The sequence below is a fragment of the Carcharhinus amblyrhynchos genome, chromosome 19 (genome assembly GCF_965287045.1).
Source record: "Carcharhinus amblyrhynchos chromosome 19, sCarAmb.v2.hapA, whole genome shotgun sequence".
In the NCBI taxonomy this organism is placed as follows: domain Eukaryota; kingdom Metazoa; phylum Chordata; class Chondrichthyes; order Carcharhiniformes; family Carcharhinidae; genus Carcharhinus; species Carcharhinus amblyrhynchos.
Window position 1 is genome coordinate 16,379,837 of NC_137342.1, and position 18,396 is coordinate 16,398,232.

Consider the following 18,396-nt stretch of genomic DNA (forward strand, 5'->3'; position numbering starts at 1 on the left):
TTGAAGCAACATCTCAAGGAAAAGGATTTCACGTTGCTCTTTCTGTAATCGGTCTCTGCCCAAGGTGATTGACATCTTACCCACGTTGCAACAGTGACTGCACAGCAATGTGAATTCCTTGGCAGTCGAGCGGTTTGGATGACATCTGACAGCAAATAAATTGAATTAATTTTATATTTACAAATTACGATGGAAAATGCACCCAACTGAATTTCTCTCAAAGCTCCCTCATTTGAGATGGATATATCGGTTCTTCACGTTTTGTTTTGTTCTTCTGTAGAATCAACGACAACAACAAGGACAAGTAGCACAACTGAGACGACTGCCAGTTCCACAACTGGTGAGTGATTCCTTATTTGATTAAACATTCACAATTCTATTAGCACAAAGCTGTTTTCTCAATAATAGCACCCTCATTCTGAAGCCTATGACATTTGTCTCTTTGACATGAGGCTGATTTCATTCTTAGAGATGCAATGAGACCCAAACATATATTTAATGTTGCCAATCTATCCAGTTGTGTTGTGATGAATCTGCGTTGAAGCATGTTTAGGAATTGCATTGAAGTTTTGTGGTTTTGAATGTGATTTATTCTCTTTCAGAGGGAACATCCACAACAGTGCCAACCAGTACAACTGGCTCGACCAGCAGCTCCACAACAGGTGAGCGCAGGTTTCTTTACTGTATAATAGCAAGGCATTGGACGCAATTGTTGTTTTTTGCATCCAGCTTGTTGACAGTGTCAGTCCATTCCTTCACACTTCTGGTAACTTAGTCTATTCCTGCTTGTGAACTTAAGTACATAAGAACATAGGAAATAGGAGCAGGTGTAGGCCATCTAGCCCCTCAAGCCTGCCCCGCCATTCAATAAGATCATGGCTGATCTGAAGTGGATCAGTTCTACTTTCCCGCTTTCTCCCCATAACCCTTCATTCCCCTGTCTGTCAAAAACCTATCTACCCATGACTTAAGTATACTTAGCAAGGTAGCCTCCACCACTTCAACGGGCAGAGAATTCCAGAGATTCACCACCCTTTGCGTGAAGAAGATCCTCCTCAACTCCAATCTAAACTGCCCCACCCCCCTTATCTTGAGGCTGTGCCCTCGAGTCCTGCCATCCTTTCTAAGCAGGAAGAATCTCTCTATCTCTACCCTATCCATCCCCTTCATTATCTTATACACCTCTATAAGATCCCTCCCCATCCTTCTAAACTCCAACGAGTACAGACCCAGTCTATTTAGTCTCTCTTCATAGTCCAACCCCCTCATCTCCAGTATCAGCCTAGTGAACCTCCTCTGCACTCCCTTCAAGGCCAATATATCCTTGCGCAAGTGCGGCGACCAAAATCGCGCACACTACTCCAGTTGCGGCCTCACCAGTATCCTGTACAGCTGCAGCAAGACTTCCCTATTTTTATATTCTAACCCCCTCGCTATAAAGGCCAGCATACCATTCGCTTTCTTGATCACCTGCAGACTGAGTTTTTGAGACTCATGCACAAGGACCCCCAGGTCGCTCTGCACCGTAGCATGCTGCAGATTTTCGCCCTTTAAATAATAATACATCCTACTATTATTCCTGCCAAAGTGGATAACCTCACACTTGCTAACATTATACTTCATCTGCCAGGTCCTCGCCCACTCGCTCAGCCTATCCAGATCCCTCTGCAGACTTTCCACACCCTCCACGCAATTTGCTTTTCTACTCATCTTTGTGTCATCAGCAAATTTCGTCACCCACGCTCAGCCCCCTCCTCCAGATCATCTGCATAAATGGTAAATAGCTGAGACCCCAGCACCGATCCCTGCGGCACTCCACTAGTCACCAACTGCCAATCAGAATAGCACCCATTGATACCAATGTGGACAGAGATTATTTGATTAACTATTATAGAAATCTGGTTTTGATTTAATGAAAATTATAATTGTAAAACTTCCTTATAACTGACCATTGAGGTCAGACACTTTTTTATTGTAAACAGACTTTTTGAAATTTCATCCAGAAAGTCAGGACGGGTTAGACATCGCCATGAGTTTTTAACGTGGTGTTGGTGATCTTCAGTGAATTCTGCTCTTATTATCTGGACATACAGGAATTGTCTGCAGATAGGTTTGTCGAATAACTGACAGTAGGAGCTCTGAGTTTCTGCTTGTTCTCACATCCACATGAGGTCTGAAGTTCCATTAGGTGTTCAAAGACAACTAGTACTTCCAGAGACACCACTGTTTTGGATGTAGATATTGTGGATGCGATCGGTTTCACAATTGTGATCTTGAGGAAAGATAGCCACATGATATCCGATTGGGTGCTGCAGCAATGAGCCAAGTGGCCTCCTTCTGTACCGTAACAATTCTGTCATTCTACAGTAGAGAACCTGTCTCTCGAGTAGAAGGAAACGCACTTTATATTATGGCAGGGTAATTATTGGGGATTTGTAGGAGAGCTCTCAAGCACATAGTGACCACTCTTTTACTTGATGTAATAACTAAGCTCCACAATACTGTCCCAATTCAGAATTCTGAGCATTGATTGTAAATAATCTGTCTCCTCTTCAGAAAAAACAACTTCAACGGCAGTGCCAACCACCACATCTGAGTCTCCTGTCAGTTCTGCTATTAGTGAGTCTATTAATTTTCTATTCTATATATTGTATTCTATTCTATATCTTAATTCTATATAAGTTTTCTATTAATGAACAGGCAAATGTATTTTCACTATTTCTGCATCCTTCAATACACATTTGCAATTCTATTCACACACAAATGATTTTCTCCATTTCAGCATCCTCACTATGAAGCACATCATCTCCTCCTGCTTGACATGAGACTGTTTTGATTGTGATTATTGTCTTTCAGAGAGCACAACCACAACAGTGTCACCAACTACAACTGGCTCGACCAGTAGCTCCACAACTGGTGAGTGCTGGTTTCTTCAGTGTATAATAGACACAAGTGTGTATAGCCTTAGACACAATTCTTACTTTTCAACTTCACCTCATTGACAGTGAAAGTCCATTCCTTTACACTTCCAGCAACTTGATCCATTCCTACTCATGGACAAATGTTTTTCATTTAATCTTTGAAGAAATCTTGAGCATGGTTCGCCGACTTCACTTGTGGTTGGGATTCTCCAATCCCACTTCAGTGAATGGAGATTTGGCTGAGCACCAAATTCTCCCCTCTCGCTGGTAGTGGTGGTGAGGTGTACAACATTGAAGAATTCTGGCCCTTGCTTTGATTTATTTAACATACAACTGAAAAATATCCTTAATGTTGATCATTGAGGTCAGTCCCTTTTCTCATAGTGAAGGAAAACACTTCATGATTTTTGATTGAAACTCAGAGCGTGCTAGAGGTCACGAGGAATGATTATTTATACAGCGGTGATAAGCTTCAGTGAAATGCATTTTTATTATCTGGATAATTAGGAATGGTGTGGAGAAGGGTCAGCAGATATTGAGTTGCTCAAAAACTGAGACTTTCCACATTGTTGTCACAATTGCAATTCAATCTTTGCCAAATGTTGTAAGAACAATAATATTTTGTTCCCGTCTGAAGTTCCATTAGGCACTTGAGAGCCACCTGTATTCTAACAGTCACCACTGTCCAGGGTATAAATGTGCTGGATGCTTTCTGTGTCTCAAATACGACCTTGAAACTGATACCCTCGTGATTCCCACCCGGGTGCTGACATGATGGGCCAAATGGCCTAATCCTGTATCAAGACATATTTTGTAAATCTGTAATGGAATACTTATCACTTGTTCAGAAGGAAACACACTTCATATTATGGCAGGCTAAGTGTTTGGGGATCTGTGAAAGTGTTCTCCCACCTTTAGGGAAGGACATTAATTTGTGTAGTAACTGGTATTTCTTTTAAAACTTTCTCAATTCTGTCCCAAATCACAATTCTGTGCTGTGGTTATAAATAATTTCTCTCCTTCAGAAGAAACAACTTCAACAACAGTGACCACCACCACATCTGAGTCCACTACCAGTTCCACAACTGGTGAGTGAAGTTTTCTATCAACGAACACAAAAAAAAATTTTTACTATTTCAGTATTTTCAGTATAAACTTAGTTACTTCCTCCTTCAAGATCTTTGTCTTATTAGTTCCTGACAAATGTGCAGTATTATTGCAGTAAATTATTTGTTTTGTTTGGTTCTAATCATATCATCTTAGCTTGATAATGCATAAATGTTCTTTTGTGAATTGAGTCGCAATTTTGTGACTTCGAATGCATTTTAATATTTTTCAGAGTTAACAAGTACAACAGTATCACCAACAACAACTGGCTTAACCACTGGCTCCACGACTCGTGAGTGGTTTCTCTTTCATTATGCATTGCAAGGACTTAGGTACAAGCGGTTTCATTACATCGTCAGCTCCTTGTCTGTGAAAGTCTTTCTCTTCCGGTGTATTCTTCCATTTTAATCAGAAAGCAGCGCTTACTGGCATCAATGCTGACCAAAGTTTTGTTTCATTTCAATTGCCACCTGAAAGCACAAACCTGATTGAATACATCTTCTTAAAATCTGCCTCTCCTGTCTGTGTACAGAACATACCTTAAACTAGGTAGTAAAACTAATTGGAATTTAACACAAAACCATTCGGCACCATTCAGTGTTCAGTTAAGGTGATCATCATTGAATATTGAGTTGTACAGCTTGTCACATGGGAAATTTCTCTAGATCAGAATCCAGATAATCATTTATTGAATAACAGAGTAGCTATAATGCAGGGCATCATTGTGTTCAAGTCCGAATCCCCTTTTAAACTTCCAATGTATTCTATTTCTCAGCACAGTTTGAGACAGTAAATGGAGACTGGAATCAGTGTTCCAAATTCAATCTTTCACGGTGGTGTTCTTTTGATGGAGAGATTGTCAATGGTTCAGATGGAATACACAATGTGTAAAATGGCACATTAATGTCCAGTTGAGCATCTGCAAGAAAAGGCTTTAATCTTTTCTGCACATTCTCTCATTCCTTGAAAAGTCAAAAGGGAAAAGGAAGCTTTTGATAGGTATGGGCACCTAAACACTGAATCCCTTGGAGTATAATGAAAGTTGGAAGGAACTTAAACATGGAATTGGGAGGGCTAAAAGGGCCATGAATTGTCTTTAACAAACAGGTTCAAGAGGAATCCCAAGACTTATTATGCACATGTTAGGAGTAAGAGAATAGCAAGAGAAAGAGAAGGCCCACTCGAGGACAACGGAGGGAAATTATGCGTGGAGCCACAGGAAGAGAGCGAAATCGTTAATGAATACTTGGTATTCACCAAGAAGGATGTGACAGATGTTGAGGACAGGGATAGATATGTGAAAGCTCTAGGAAATGTCAACATATCGAAGTAGGAAGGGGGCACAGGTTCAAGGTAAGAAGGGGAATGTTTAAGGAAGGTATATGGAGGAGGTTTTTTCTTGCAAAATGATGAGTGCCTGGAACTTGCTGCCAGAGGAGGTAGTGGAAGCAGGCACATTAGCCACATGTAAGAGGCATCTAGATGGGTATGTGAATAGAGGGATACAATCCAAGTAAGGTCAAAAGGTTTTCTTCTCCTTAGGGCATCGTGATAGGCACAGATTTCAGGGGCCGATGGGCCTGTTCCTGTGCTGTACTTTTCTTTGTTATTTGACTCATGTTTTAACTCTTTCAATACTGTCCCGATTCAAGTTGTATAAATTGATTGTGAACGTCTGTTTTCCTCCAGAAACAACAACTACCCCAACAGAGACAACGAGCACAGCCACTTCTACTGCCAGTTCCACACCTGGTAAGTGTTGTCTTCTTTAATTCCTGCAAGTAATTAAAAGTAAGAATGCAATTACACCTTAACCCCTGGTAGTGAAAACTCCTCTGTCGGCTTTGCTTCATTCACATTCTCGCATCACGAGATGGTGGGATCAGGTCCACCTCTAGAACCGTGAGCACAAAATTTAGTCTGGTTTTATAGTACTCTTCTGAGGAAACAATGTACAGGACTGTTGTCTTGGAGGCTGGATTAGACATTCCGTTGGGATGTTGCATGCGCATGCTGGTGAAATAAAAGTTCTTGCTGCGTTATTTCAATGATTAGTCAGGTTTTCTCTTTAAGAGGCTGGTCAATGTTGATGCTTGTAGCAACATTTCAAGGAAATGAATTTCACGTTGCTCTTTCTGTAATCAGATTCTGCCCAAGTTGATTGACACCTTGCCCACATTGCAACAGTGACTGCACAGCAATAATAATTCCTTGACTGTTGAGCGTTTTGGGTGCTATCAGGCAGCCAATGAATTGAATTCATTTTCATATTTACAAACCCTCTTATAAATGATGGAATATGCAGTGATTTGGTAACTTCTCCCAAACCTTTTCCATTTGAGTTGGATATATCAGTTCTTAATGGTTTTGTTGATTCTTCTGTAGAATCAACGACAACAAGAAGGACAAGCAGCACAAGTGTGACAACTGCCAGTTCCACAACTGGTGAGTGATCCCTTCTTTCAATACATAGTAGCAATTCCATTAACACAATATTTTTTCCAATTTCAGCCCATTCCTGTCTATCATATTCCCTCCTTCTGCTTGACACGAGGCTGTTTTGATTTTCAGAGTTGTAATGTGATAGAAATGTTTATCTCATCTCATGCTCCGCATCTGTCCAGTTGTCTTTTGGTGAATCACCATTTAAGCATGTTTTATAATTCCATTGGGGTTTTGTGGCTCTGAATGTGATTGTTGTTTTTCAGAGAGCACAACTACAACAATGTCACCAACTACCACTGGCTCAACTAGTAGCTCCACAACTGGTGAGTGCTGGTTTCTTCAGAGTATGATAGCAAGGCCTGAGACACAAGTGTTACTTTTCAACTTCATCTCATTGACAGTGAAAGTCCATTCCTTTACACTTCCAGCAACTTGTTCCATTCCTATTCCTGGACAAAGGATTTTCATTTAACCTTTGAAGAAATCTCCAGTTCCACTTCAGTGAATGGAGATTTGGTTGAACACCATGTAGTGGCGGTGAGGTGTATGACATCGGAGGATTCTGTTCCTTGTTTTGATTTAGTTAAAATGTAACTGAAAAATATCCTCCTAAGTAACTGTTGAGGTCAGCCCCTTTTTACTTACCAAAGGAAGACATTTCAAAGTTTCATGTACAGACCCACAGCATGCTCGAGATGACCATGAATAATAACTTATACAGTGGTGATGAGATTCAGTGAATTACGCTTTCAGAATCTGCATTTACAGAAATTGTCTCCAGATGGGTCAGCATTGAGCTGTTCAATAACTGAGAATAGAAGCTGTGACTTTCCACATTGTTGTCACATCCATATTTCAACCCTTGCCAAATGATGCATGAAGTGTAATATTTTGTTCCATTCTGAAATTCCATTAGGCACTCAAGGCCCACCAGGACTTTGTTATATTGTAACCAATGATAACATTGGATTTAGAATCATAGAACCCAACAGTGTAGATAGAGGCCATTTGGCCCATCAAATCTGCACTGGCCACAATGCCATCCAGGCCCTATCCTCGTATCCCTACATATTTTACCCACTAATCCCTCTAACTATGCATCTCAGGACACTAAGAAGCAATTTTATCATGGCCAATCAGCTTTACCTGCACATATTTGGACTGTGGGAGGAAACCGGAGCATCCAGACGGACACGAGGATGTGCAAACTCCACACAGACAGTGACCCAAGCCGGGAATCAAACCCAGGTCCCTGGAGCTATGAAGCAGCAGTGCTAACCGCTGTGCTACCCTTTGTTATAATGTAACCAATGGTAACACGCTGTGAAGGTCAGAGGATCAGCCAACCTGTGATAAATAAGAAGGAGATGGGAATCGAGGGGAGCTTGCGTGGCCCCAACTGTTGGCGTAATGAAGTTTCTTTATTAATCCTGTTTCTTTGATTTATTTTCTAAAGTTAGTTCTTTTATTGCTTGCAACTGAAGTATCCTTACTGCCAGATAAAAACTTTAATAGTCACCACATTATGGGATGTTGACGTGCTGCATCTGTTCATTGTCTCAAATGTGATCTTGAAAATGATACCTATGTGCTTCAAACTGTGGTGCCGACTAGACGGGCCAAGTGGCCTCCTCTGTACCATAATGATTCTTCTGTATTTCTGTCGTGGAAAAATTTTGTCACTTGTGTAGAAGGAAGAAACATTATATTACAACAGTCTGATTGAGGATCTGCAGAAGAATTTTCAAATTCAATAATTAACTCTTTATAACTTGTGTAATACGTGATATTTCCCTTAAAACTGTCACAATATTGTCTCAATTCAACATTCTGGGCTGTCGTTGTAAACAACTTGTTTCCTCTTTAGAAGAAACAACTTCAACAGCAGTGCCAACCATCACGTCTGAGTCCACTGCCAGTTCCACAACTGGTGAGTCAAGTTTTCTATAAATGAAGATGAAACTTAAAATAATTTTCCTGAGTTCAGTATTTTCAGCTATAAACTCAATTTACTTCCTATTTCAAGGTCATGCAACTTCTCCCTTAACTTTTTTTTCATTTAATTTGACACAAATCATATTGTCTTATGCTGAAGATGCACAAATATTGTTGAGGAATTCAATCAGAATTTTGTGACTTTGAATGTATTTAATCATTTTCAGAATTGACAAGTACAACAGTGTCACCAACAACAACTGGCTCCACAACTGGTGAGTGATTTCTCTTTCATTATGCATTGCAGGCACTTAGGTACAAGTGGTTTTATTATATTGTTAGCTCCTTGTCCATGAAAGTGTGTTGCCTTTCTCTTCCAGTGTATTCTTCCATTCCAGCCAGAGGGCAGTGTTTATTGGCATCAATGTTGACCAAAGTTTTTTTTGTTTCATTTCAAAAACCAGCAGAAAGCACAATCTTGATTGAAATAAATCATCTTGAAATCAGCCCCTCCTCTCTTGGAACATAACTTCTACTGGTGACTAGATGTTAAACTAAACTAAACAAAACATTAAACCACTTGGCACCAGTGTATTCAGTTAAGGTGATAATCATTATTGAATATTGAGCTGTAGAACTTGATACGTGGGAAACTTCTAGAGATCGGAATGCTGATAATTGTTTATTGAATAACAGAGTAATCACTACTTTGTGCAGGGTATCACTGTGTTCTAGTCTGAATCCCCTTTTAAGCTTTCAATGTATTCTATTTGTCAACACAGTTTGAGACAATAAAGGGAGACTGGAATCAGTGTTCCCAATTCAGTCTTTGATACTCTTCTGATGGAGAGCTTGATGTGGATATGCCGGTGTTGGACTGGGGTAAACACAGTAAAAAGTCTGACAACACCAGGTTTAAGTCCAACCCATTTATTTAATAGTAAACTTTTGAGGTTTCCCTCTTCTTGAACAGCGGGTTAGGCGTAAAGATTCGCATTCTAATCAGTAATCTGTAAACTGTCTGTGCTTTATATGCTCTATCTGAGGCCAGAACTCTCCATTCACCTGACAAAGAGGGAAATCTCAAAAGTTAGTGAGTTCACTATCAAATAAATCAGTTGGACTTAAACCTGGTGTTGTCAGACTTTTTACGATGGAGAGCTTGTCAGTGGTTCAGATGGAATACACAATGTATAAAATGACTTGCTAATATCCAATTGGGCCCCTGTAGGAAAAGGATTTAACCTTTCCTGCATATTCTCTCATGTGTTCCCTGCTGCCTCATGTTCTAATTCTTTCAATACTGTCCTGATTCAATTTGTGTGAACTAATTGTGAAAGTCTTTGTTTCCCTTCAGAAACATCAACTACATCAACAGAGACAACCAGCACAGCCACTTCTACTGCCAGGTTCACACCTGGTAAGTGTTTTTTTTTTCATTTGTGGAATAATTAAAGCTAAGAATGCAAAAAAAAACTAAATGCCCTGGACAGCAAAAACCCCTCTGTCAGCTTTGCTTCGTTCTTCATATTCTCTCGCTAGAAAATAGAATTATAGAATCATAGAATCTCTGCAGTGCAGTAGGAGGCCAGTTAGGCCTGCATCAACAACAGTACCACCCTATTGCCATAACCCCACTTATTTACCCTGCTAGTCATTACCCTGCTGGACACTTACGCCTGAATTTTACCACCTCACCTGCCCAAGGCTTGTAACATTGTGCCCAAGGCCAACAAGAATGCTGTTCTGCAAACCTTCCCTGCCTGATTTTGGGATAGGCATGCCGTTAAAATTCTGGCATTTAGAGTCAAGTTAGCTTGGCCAATCCATCTAATCTGCACATCTTTGGACTGTGAAAGGAAACTAGAGTACCAAGAAAACATAAGCAGGCATCGGGAGAACGTACAGACTCTGCACAGAAAGTGGCCCGAGGCTGGAATTGAACCTGGGTCCCTGGCACTGTGAGGCAGCAGTGCTAACCGGATCTTATAGTGTCCTTCTAAGGAAGGAAAGCACTGGATTGCATCTCTTGGCTGAGATGATCTGTCGGGAACTTCTGCACACACGCTGGCGAAATGACAGTGTTGCTGCATTCTTTCAATGATGAATTGTTCTCTCTTTAGGGTGCTGATTTAATGTTCATGCTTGAAACAAAATCTCAAAGAAAAGAATTTTGGATTGTTCTTTCTGGAATCGACTCTGCCCAAGTGGATTGACACCTTACAAATATTTTAATAGTGGCTGCACAACGAAAATAATGCCTAGACTGTCGAGCATTTCGGGTCATTTCTGGCAGTGGATAAATTGAATATGTTTAGTATTAAATATTTGCAAACTCTCTTAGTGATGGAATTTGCTACAAGTTGGACAATTCTCTCAAAACTTTCCTGTTCGAGTTGGATATTTTCCACTTCGAGTTGGATATTTTCCACTTCGAGTTGGATATTTTCCACTTCGAGTTGGATATTTTCCACTTCAAGTTGGATATGTCGTTTCTTAATAGTTTTATTTGTTCTTTTGTAGAATCAACGACAACAGGGACAAGCAGCACAACTGAGACCACTGCCAGTTCCACGACTGGTGAGTGATTCATTCTTTCAGTACACATTAGCAATTCTGTTAACACAAAAAAATGTTTTTCACAATTTCAGCCCACCCCTGTGACTCAATATATTACCTCCGTCTGCCTGGTGCATCTGTAAAAGTTGGTGACAGTCGTAGCTGACATGCCAAATTTCCTTAGTCTTCTGTGACTTGGACAAAAGTCTTATTTGTCAACTTGATCTTATCGACAGTGACAGTCCATTCCTTTACACTTCCAGTAACTTGACCCATTCCTCTTCCTGGACAGATGTTTTTCATTTAACCTTTGGAGAAATTTGGGTGGGATTCTCCGACCTCACTCAAGGTTGGAATTTCCCAGTCCCAATGGAATGGAGATTGGCTAAGCACCAAATTCCCCTCAGTGGTAGTGGTGGTGGGCTGTACAACATTGGAGGACTCTGGTACTTGTTTTGGTTTATTAAAATATAACTGAAAAATCTCCTTAAATGACAGTTGAAGCTCAGATCATGCAGGAGATCACCCGGAATGATTATTTATACAATGGTGATGAGCTACAGTGACATGCATTTTTATTATCTGGAAAATTTGGAATTGTCTTGATGGGTCAGCAGGTATTGAATTGGATAGCTGAGAATAGAAGCTCTGAGCTCTCAGCTCAGAGTAGAAGTGAGTCTCCACGTTGTTGCCATAATTACAATTCAACCTGTGTCAAGTGTTGCAGGAAGGATAATATTTTGTTCCGATCAAAGTAAAGTATGTTTATTAGTCACAAGTAGGCTTAAGTTAACATTGCAGTGAAGTTACTGTGAAAATCCCCTAGCTGACACATTCTGGCGCCTGTGTGGGTACATAGAGAATTTAGCATGGCCGATGTACCTAATCAAACCAGTCTTTTGATCTGTGGGAGGAAATCCGAATGCCCGGAGGAAACCCATGTACAGTGGCCCAAGCAGGGAATCAAACCTGGATCCCTGGCACTGTGGTGCAGCCGTGCTAACCACTGTGCCACCGTGCAGCCCTAACATTCCAATAGGTGTTCAAGGTCCACAAGTATTTTGACAGTCGTTGTCTGGGATTTGGATGTTCTGGATTTATTCAGTATCTGAGATAAGACATTGAAAAGTGATACCAGCATTGTTCCCACAGGTGCTGACATGATGGGCCAAATGGCCTAACCCTGTACCAAGACAATTTTATAAATTGGTAGTGGAACATTTGCCACTTGTTTAGAAGGAAACACATTTCATATTATGGCAGGGTTAAGTGTTTGGGGATCTGTAAGAGTGTTCTCAAGCCCTTGGGGAAGGATATTAATTTGTATAATAACAGGTATTTCTTTTGAAACTATAACAATTGTCCCAATTCACAATTCTGTGCTGTGGTTGTAAATAATTTCTTTACTCTTCATAAGAAGCAACTTCAACAACGGTTCCCTCCGCCACATCTGAGTCTACTGCCAGTTCCACAACTGGTGCATGAAATTTTCTATTAATGAACACGAAATACTGGAGTGGGGGGCGGGGGGGCATTTTCCCAAATAAAGTGTCAAATTTGCATTAAAACTGGAGCAAATCTCACTGGTGTTTTCAGCGGGAATTTCAAAATGAATCTCCCACACTCTGTGCATCACAGAGTGCTGTAGTGTGGTTCACACAAAAAAGCTGGGGGCAGGGCCTCTTCCCTGTAGCATGGCACTGAGGGGGCCACTGCGCATGTGCTAATCTGTCAGCACCATGGTCGACATGTGCAGTGGCCCCATGCTGCTGGCCTCCCGATCACTTGTCCCCCAGAATATACAATCTATAAAATGACATGCTCTAATATCCAATTGGGCATCTTTAGGAAAGGCTTTAATCTCTTCTGCACGCTCCCTCTCACAACTGGTCTGTGCTGGTTTGAGATTATAGCTGAAAATACTGAGTTTGGGAAAATAATCTTTAGTTCATTTAAAAGAAAACTTCATTCACCAGTTGTGGTACTGATAGTAGGGACACACGTAGTGGTGACCTTGAGGATAGCTACCCACTTGATGCCCAATCGGTGCTGACGCAAAGGGCCAAGTGGCCTCCGTCTGTACTGGACCACTTCTCTAATTATGTAAGGGCAACATGTCACTTGAATGGAAGCAAACACACTCTGTATTGTGGCAGGAGTTTGATTGGGGATCTGGGATTGGGGAAGAGTTTTGAAACCTGTAGTGAAGGGTATTAATTTGTGAAATCATTGATATTTCCATTGAAACTGTCTCAATACTGTTCCAATTCAAACTTCTGTGCGGTGATTTGTAAATAATTTCCCTCCTCTTCAGAAGAAACAATTTCAACAACAGTGCCCACCACCACATCTGAGTCTACTGTTCGTTCCACAACTGGTGAGTGAAGTTTTCTATTAATGAATGTGAAAAATATTTTCCCGGGTTCAGTATTTTCAGCTATAATCTGAATTACTTCTATTTAAACATCATTTCTGAATGATGCACTATTATTTTGCCCTTAATAACATTCTTTGATTTTTACTTGGCAAAAACCATTTTGTCTTGTATGAAATTGCAAAATGTTCTTTAGGAATTCAGTCACAATTCTGTGGCTTTGAACATGTTTAATATTTTTCAGAGTTGATAAGTACAACAGTGTCACCAACAACCACTGGCTCCACAACTGGTGAGTGATTCCTCTTTCTTTACACATTGCAAGGATTTAGATACAAGCGGTTTCATTACATCGTCAGCTCCTTGTCTGTGAAAGTCTATTGCCTTTCTCTCCTGGTATATTCTTCCATTCCCACCAGAGGGCAGTGTTTATTGGCATCAATATTTCTTTTTGATTTATTCCCAAAGCCAGCTGAGAGCACACACTTGATTGAAATAAATCTTAATATCTGCCTCTCCTGTCTCAGCATACAGAACATTATAAAGAGGTAACTAGATTGTAAAACTAAATTAAAGATAACATGAAACCACTCGGCAACAGTGTATTCCGTTCAGGTGATAATCATCTTTGAATATTGAGCTGTACATATTGATAAATGGGAAACTTCTCCAGATTGAAATGCAGTTAATCGTTTATTGAATAACAGAGTAATCACTATTTTGTGCAGGGTATCATTGTGTTCGAGTCTGAATCCCCTTTTAAGCTATTTGTCATTACAGTTTGAGATCATAAAGGGAGACTGGAATCAGTGTTCCCAATTCAATCTTTCACAGTGATACTCTTCTGATGGAGAGCTTGTCAGGGTTCAGATGGAATACACAATGTATAAAATGAGATGCAAATATCCAATTGGGGCCCCTGTAGAAAAAGGCTTTAATCTTTTTGCTCATTCTCTCATGTATTCCCTGCTGCCTCACGTTCTAACTCTTTCAATACTGTCCTGATTCGAGTTGTGTGAGTTGACTGTGAAAGTTTGTTGATGTAGTTGTTGTTGTTTCTGGAGGAAAACAGAGACAACCAGCACAGCCACTTCTACTGCCAGTTCCACACCTGGTAAGTGTTGTCTTCCTTCATGAAAGTAAGAATGCTATTACATCTTAAACCCCCGGTAGTGAAAACCCCTCTGTCAGCTTTGCTGCATTCTTCACATTCTCGCATCATAAGATGGTGGGATCAGATCCACCACCAGAGCCTTGTGTTTGGAATCCAGTTTGATCTTGTAGTGTCCTTCTGAGGAAGAAAAGCACTGTATTGATCTCTTGGCTACTTGATTAGACATTCCAGCGGGATCTCGTGTGCACACGCCAGTAAAATAAAAGTTCTTACTGTGTTATTTCAAAGGTGAGTTAAGATTTCCCTTTAAGATTCTGATCAATGTTTATGCTTGAAACAACGTAAGAACATAAGAACATAAGAAATAGGAGCAGGAGTAGGCCATCTAGCCCTTCGAGCCTGCCCCGCCATTCAATAAGATCATGGCTGATCTTTCAAGGGATATAATTTCACATTGCTCTTCTGTAATACGTCTCTGCCCAAGTGGATTGATACTATACCCACTTGACTTCACAACAACAATAATTCCTTGGTTGTCGAGCCTTTGGATCATATCAGGCAGCAGATGAATTGAACACATTTAATAATTGCAAACTCTCATTTAAATTATGGAATTTGCTGCAAGTTGGTAAATTCCCTCAAAGCTTTCCATTCAAGTTGGATATATCAATTTTTTTTTTTAACGGTTTGTTCGTTCTTTTGTAGAATCAACGACAACAGGGACAAGCAGCACAACTGAGATGACTGCCAGTTCCACAACTGGTGAGTGATTCCTTCTTTCAGTACACATTATCAACTCTAACACAAAAATGTCTTTTTCCCGATTTCAGTATTCCTTCCCATGAAGCATATTACTTCCCCCTGCTTGACATGAGACTGTTTTGATTGTGATTATTGTCTTTCAGAGAGCATAACTGCAACAGTGTCACCAACTACAACTGGCTTGACCAGTAGCTCCACAACTGGTAAGTGCTGGTTTCTTCAGTGTATAATAGACACAAGTGTTATTTTTCACTCTCATCTCACTGACAGTGATTACCTAGTGGTTTACGCTTCCAGCAACTGAGTCCATTCCTGCTCGAGGAAGCAGGCTTTTGGATTATCTATTGGAAAAATTCTTCTTTTGATTCATTTTAACAATGAAAAATCCTCAATTGAAGTTGTCAGCTTTATTCTTCATAAAGGAAGAAATTCTAAAATTTCAGGCAGCAAGTCATCACCATGAATTATGATTTATACGGTAGTGATAAACTTCAGTGAATTCCAGTTCTTTATTATCTGGATAATCAGGCATTATCTCCCAAAGGGTCAGCAGATATTGAGCTGTTGAATAACTGAGAGTAAGAGCTTAGTTGTCATATCCATATTTCAATGTGTGCCATTGTTGAATGAAGGATAATGTTCTGACCAAAAGCACCCCTCCTCCAAACTGCAATCAGAACTTGGTCGCCCCCTCCACCAAACTGGCAATGCTGGCACCCTCCTCTCTTTGCACTCGAACATCACCAGCATTGGACCCCCATCCCCAGAAAGAACCATCCACCCAAACGGCTACCACTGTCATCCACAGCTTTCACACTCATTCCCCTCCCTCGCCCCCACCACCACAAATAAATGAATCTCGCCCATATCTCCCATAAGGTTTTCACTAGGATCCAGCATTGGCACTGCCATGGTTTGGCATTGCCAGGTTGGCATGGGCATGATGCCAACCTGGCAGTACTAACCTGTGCCGGGTTCACATCTAGGTGAACCTGTTGTAAACGTCATCAAGATTTGAAATTATAGTGAGGAGTTAATCCATGATGGGGTGGGAGAATTCAATGGTATGAAAATATATTCAAATGTATTGAACTGAGGTTCATGCCCATGATGGGGGTGAACATGATTACATCATCAGCAAGGGATGGTGACAATCGAAAATCATGAACTGTGTTCAGGTTGTAAATAACTTCTCTCCTCTTCAGAACAAACAACTTCAACAACAGTGCCAACCAGCTCATCTGAATCTACTGTCAGTTCCACAACTAGCGAGTGAAGTTTTGTTTCAACGAACATAGAAAATTATTTCCCTATTTCAGTATTTTCAACTATAAAGTCAATGACATTCCATTTCAAGATTGTTCTTCTAATAGTTCTTTAAATAATGCATTGTAAATTTGTCCCTAATTTTTTTTTTTGTGTTGATTCAGCACAAAACATATTGTCGTCTTTTGAAAATTCATAAATGATTTTCAGGAAATTGATCCGAATTCTGTGACTTTGAACATCTTTAATATTTTTCAGAGTTAACAACTACAACAGTGCCACCAACTACAACTGGCTCAACCACTGGCTCCACAACTGGTCAGTGCTAGTTTCTTCAGTGTAAAATAGCAAGGCATCAGACACAAGTGTTATTTTTCATATCCAGCTTATTGACAGTGACAGTCCATTCCTTTAGACTTAACCCCTGTCCTCAAGCAGGAAAAGAGTATTTGATTAAGTATTTAAGAAATCTGGTTTTGATTTATTTAAATTATAACGGTAAAACTTCCTTTAATGCTGACCATTGAGGTCAGACACTTTGGCTGGGATTCTCTCAGAAGAAATCTATGTTCCCGACATACGGGAAAACTGGAATAATGTCTGCCAGTTTGTTTTTTTTTGAAGCAAACTTACCAGAGCTCAACATTCTGAGCACTGCAAAGTGCCTCAGCATGATTCTCTCTAGAAAACAGGGGGCAGGGCCTATTCCCACGTGAGAGGCCAACAGCATAGTTCTGAGTGGGCCACTGTGCATGTATCGTTCTATCAGTGCGGAGATGGGCGCATGCGCAGTGGCTCTCCCCACCCACCTATTGCTGACCTCCCGATCGTTGGCCTTCTGACCCACTGTAATTCTGTAGTGGAAAACTTGCCATTCGTGTAGAAGGAAAAACCTTTCATTGTGGAGAATTCACCGAATGGAGATCTGTGAAAGAATTTTCAAACTTGTAGTGAGTTTTAATTTAATTCGCTTTTAATTTGTGTAATAATTAATATTTCTTTTGAAACTGCCACAACACTGTTCCAATTCAAAATTCTGCACTGTGATTGTAAATAATTTCTCTGCTCTTCAGAAGAAACAACTTCAACAACAGTGCCCACCACCACATCTGAGTCTCCTGCCCGTTCCACAACTGGTGAGTCAAGTTTTCTATCGACTAACACAAAAGATCATTTTCCTTCCTTCATTCAGTATTTTTAGCTATAAACTCAATTACTTCCTCCTTCAATATCTTTCTCTTCTCCATTTTTGACTAATATATAATCATTTTATCTCAATACAAGTAGATTGTCGTCTTGTGAAAGTCTATTAGAGCACATTTTAGGAATTACATTGGAATACTGTAATTTTGAATATTATTAATTATTTTCAGAGGTAACAACTACAGCAGTGCCACCAACTACAACTGGCTCCACTAGTGGTACCACAACTAGTAAGTGATGGTTTCTTCTTTATATAATGACAAGGTGTTACAGGTGAAAGAGGCAAAGTTATATAATGCAGGATCCTCTCTGAATAGTCACTTCTCGTTATGGTTTTCAAACTCTTTTGTGAACTCTCTTTGAATTTGTCTTCTAGTTTGTGATTCTGTTGAAACTGTCTCAATATGATCCCTGATCATAATTATTCTGAATGATTTTGTTTGTCTTCAGAAGAAATAACAGTGACATCTAGGCCAACTACTGCCAGTTCTACAACTGGTGAGTGAGGTCATCTATTCATGAACATGGAGCATTCTTTGAACTGTTTCAATTCTTTCTGCTTCACCCCAATTACTCCTCGTTTGAGGTCTTTGGCCTTTGTATTGTTTGAGTGATCCACTATTGTTTGACTGATGTATTGTAAAGTTGCACTTATTAGCATATATTTATCCAGCACAAATCACATCATCATACAGTGAAATTACATAAAT

General features: G+C 40.2%; 1 protein-coding gene across 1 annotated transcript in view; it reads left to right on the plus strand.

Moving 5' to 3' along the window:
• Window positions 1–18,396, plus strand: part of LOC145355597 (uncharacterized) — a 138,691-nt gene that overhangs the window by 90,265 nt on the left and 30,030 nt on the right. The window contains exons 70-90 of the mRNA XM_080207848.1: window positions 281–340; window positions 603–662; window positions 2,557–2,619; window positions 2,857–2,916; window positions 3,947–4,009; window positions 4,261–4,320; window positions 5,718–5,780; window positions 6,414–6,473; window positions 6,737–6,796; window positions 8,341–8,403; window positions 8,636–8,683; window positions 9,766–9,828; window positions 10,932–10,988; window positions 13,282–13,344; window positions 13,586–13,633; window positions 15,161–15,217; window positions 15,361–15,420; window positions 16,423–16,485; window positions 16,742–16,801; window positions 17,557–17,619; window positions 17,857–17,916. Of these exons, the coding sequence (XP_080063974.1) occupies window positions 281–340; window positions 603–662; window positions 2,557–2,619; window positions 2,857–2,916; window positions 3,947–4,009; window positions 4,261–4,320; window positions 5,718–5,780; window positions 6,414–6,473; window positions 6,737–6,796; window positions 8,341–8,403; window positions 8,636–8,683; window positions 9,766–9,828; window positions 10,932–10,988; window positions 13,282–13,344; window positions 13,586–13,633; window positions 15,161–15,217; window positions 15,361–15,420; window positions 16,423–16,485; window positions 16,742–16,801; window positions 17,557–17,619; window positions 17,857–17,916 (1,254 nt within the window). The remainder of the gene's footprint in view (window positions 1–280; window positions 341–602; window positions 663–2,556; window positions 2,620–2,856; window positions 2,917–3,946; window positions 4,010–4,260; window positions 4,321–5,717; window positions 5,781–6,413; window positions 6,474–6,736; window positions 6,797–8,340; window positions 8,404–8,635; window positions 8,684–9,765; window positions 9,829–10,931; window positions 10,989–13,281; window positions 13,345–13,585; window positions 13,634–15,160; window positions 15,218–15,360; window positions 15,421–16,422; window positions 16,486–16,741; window positions 16,802–17,556; window positions 17,620–17,856; window positions 17,917–18,396) is intronic.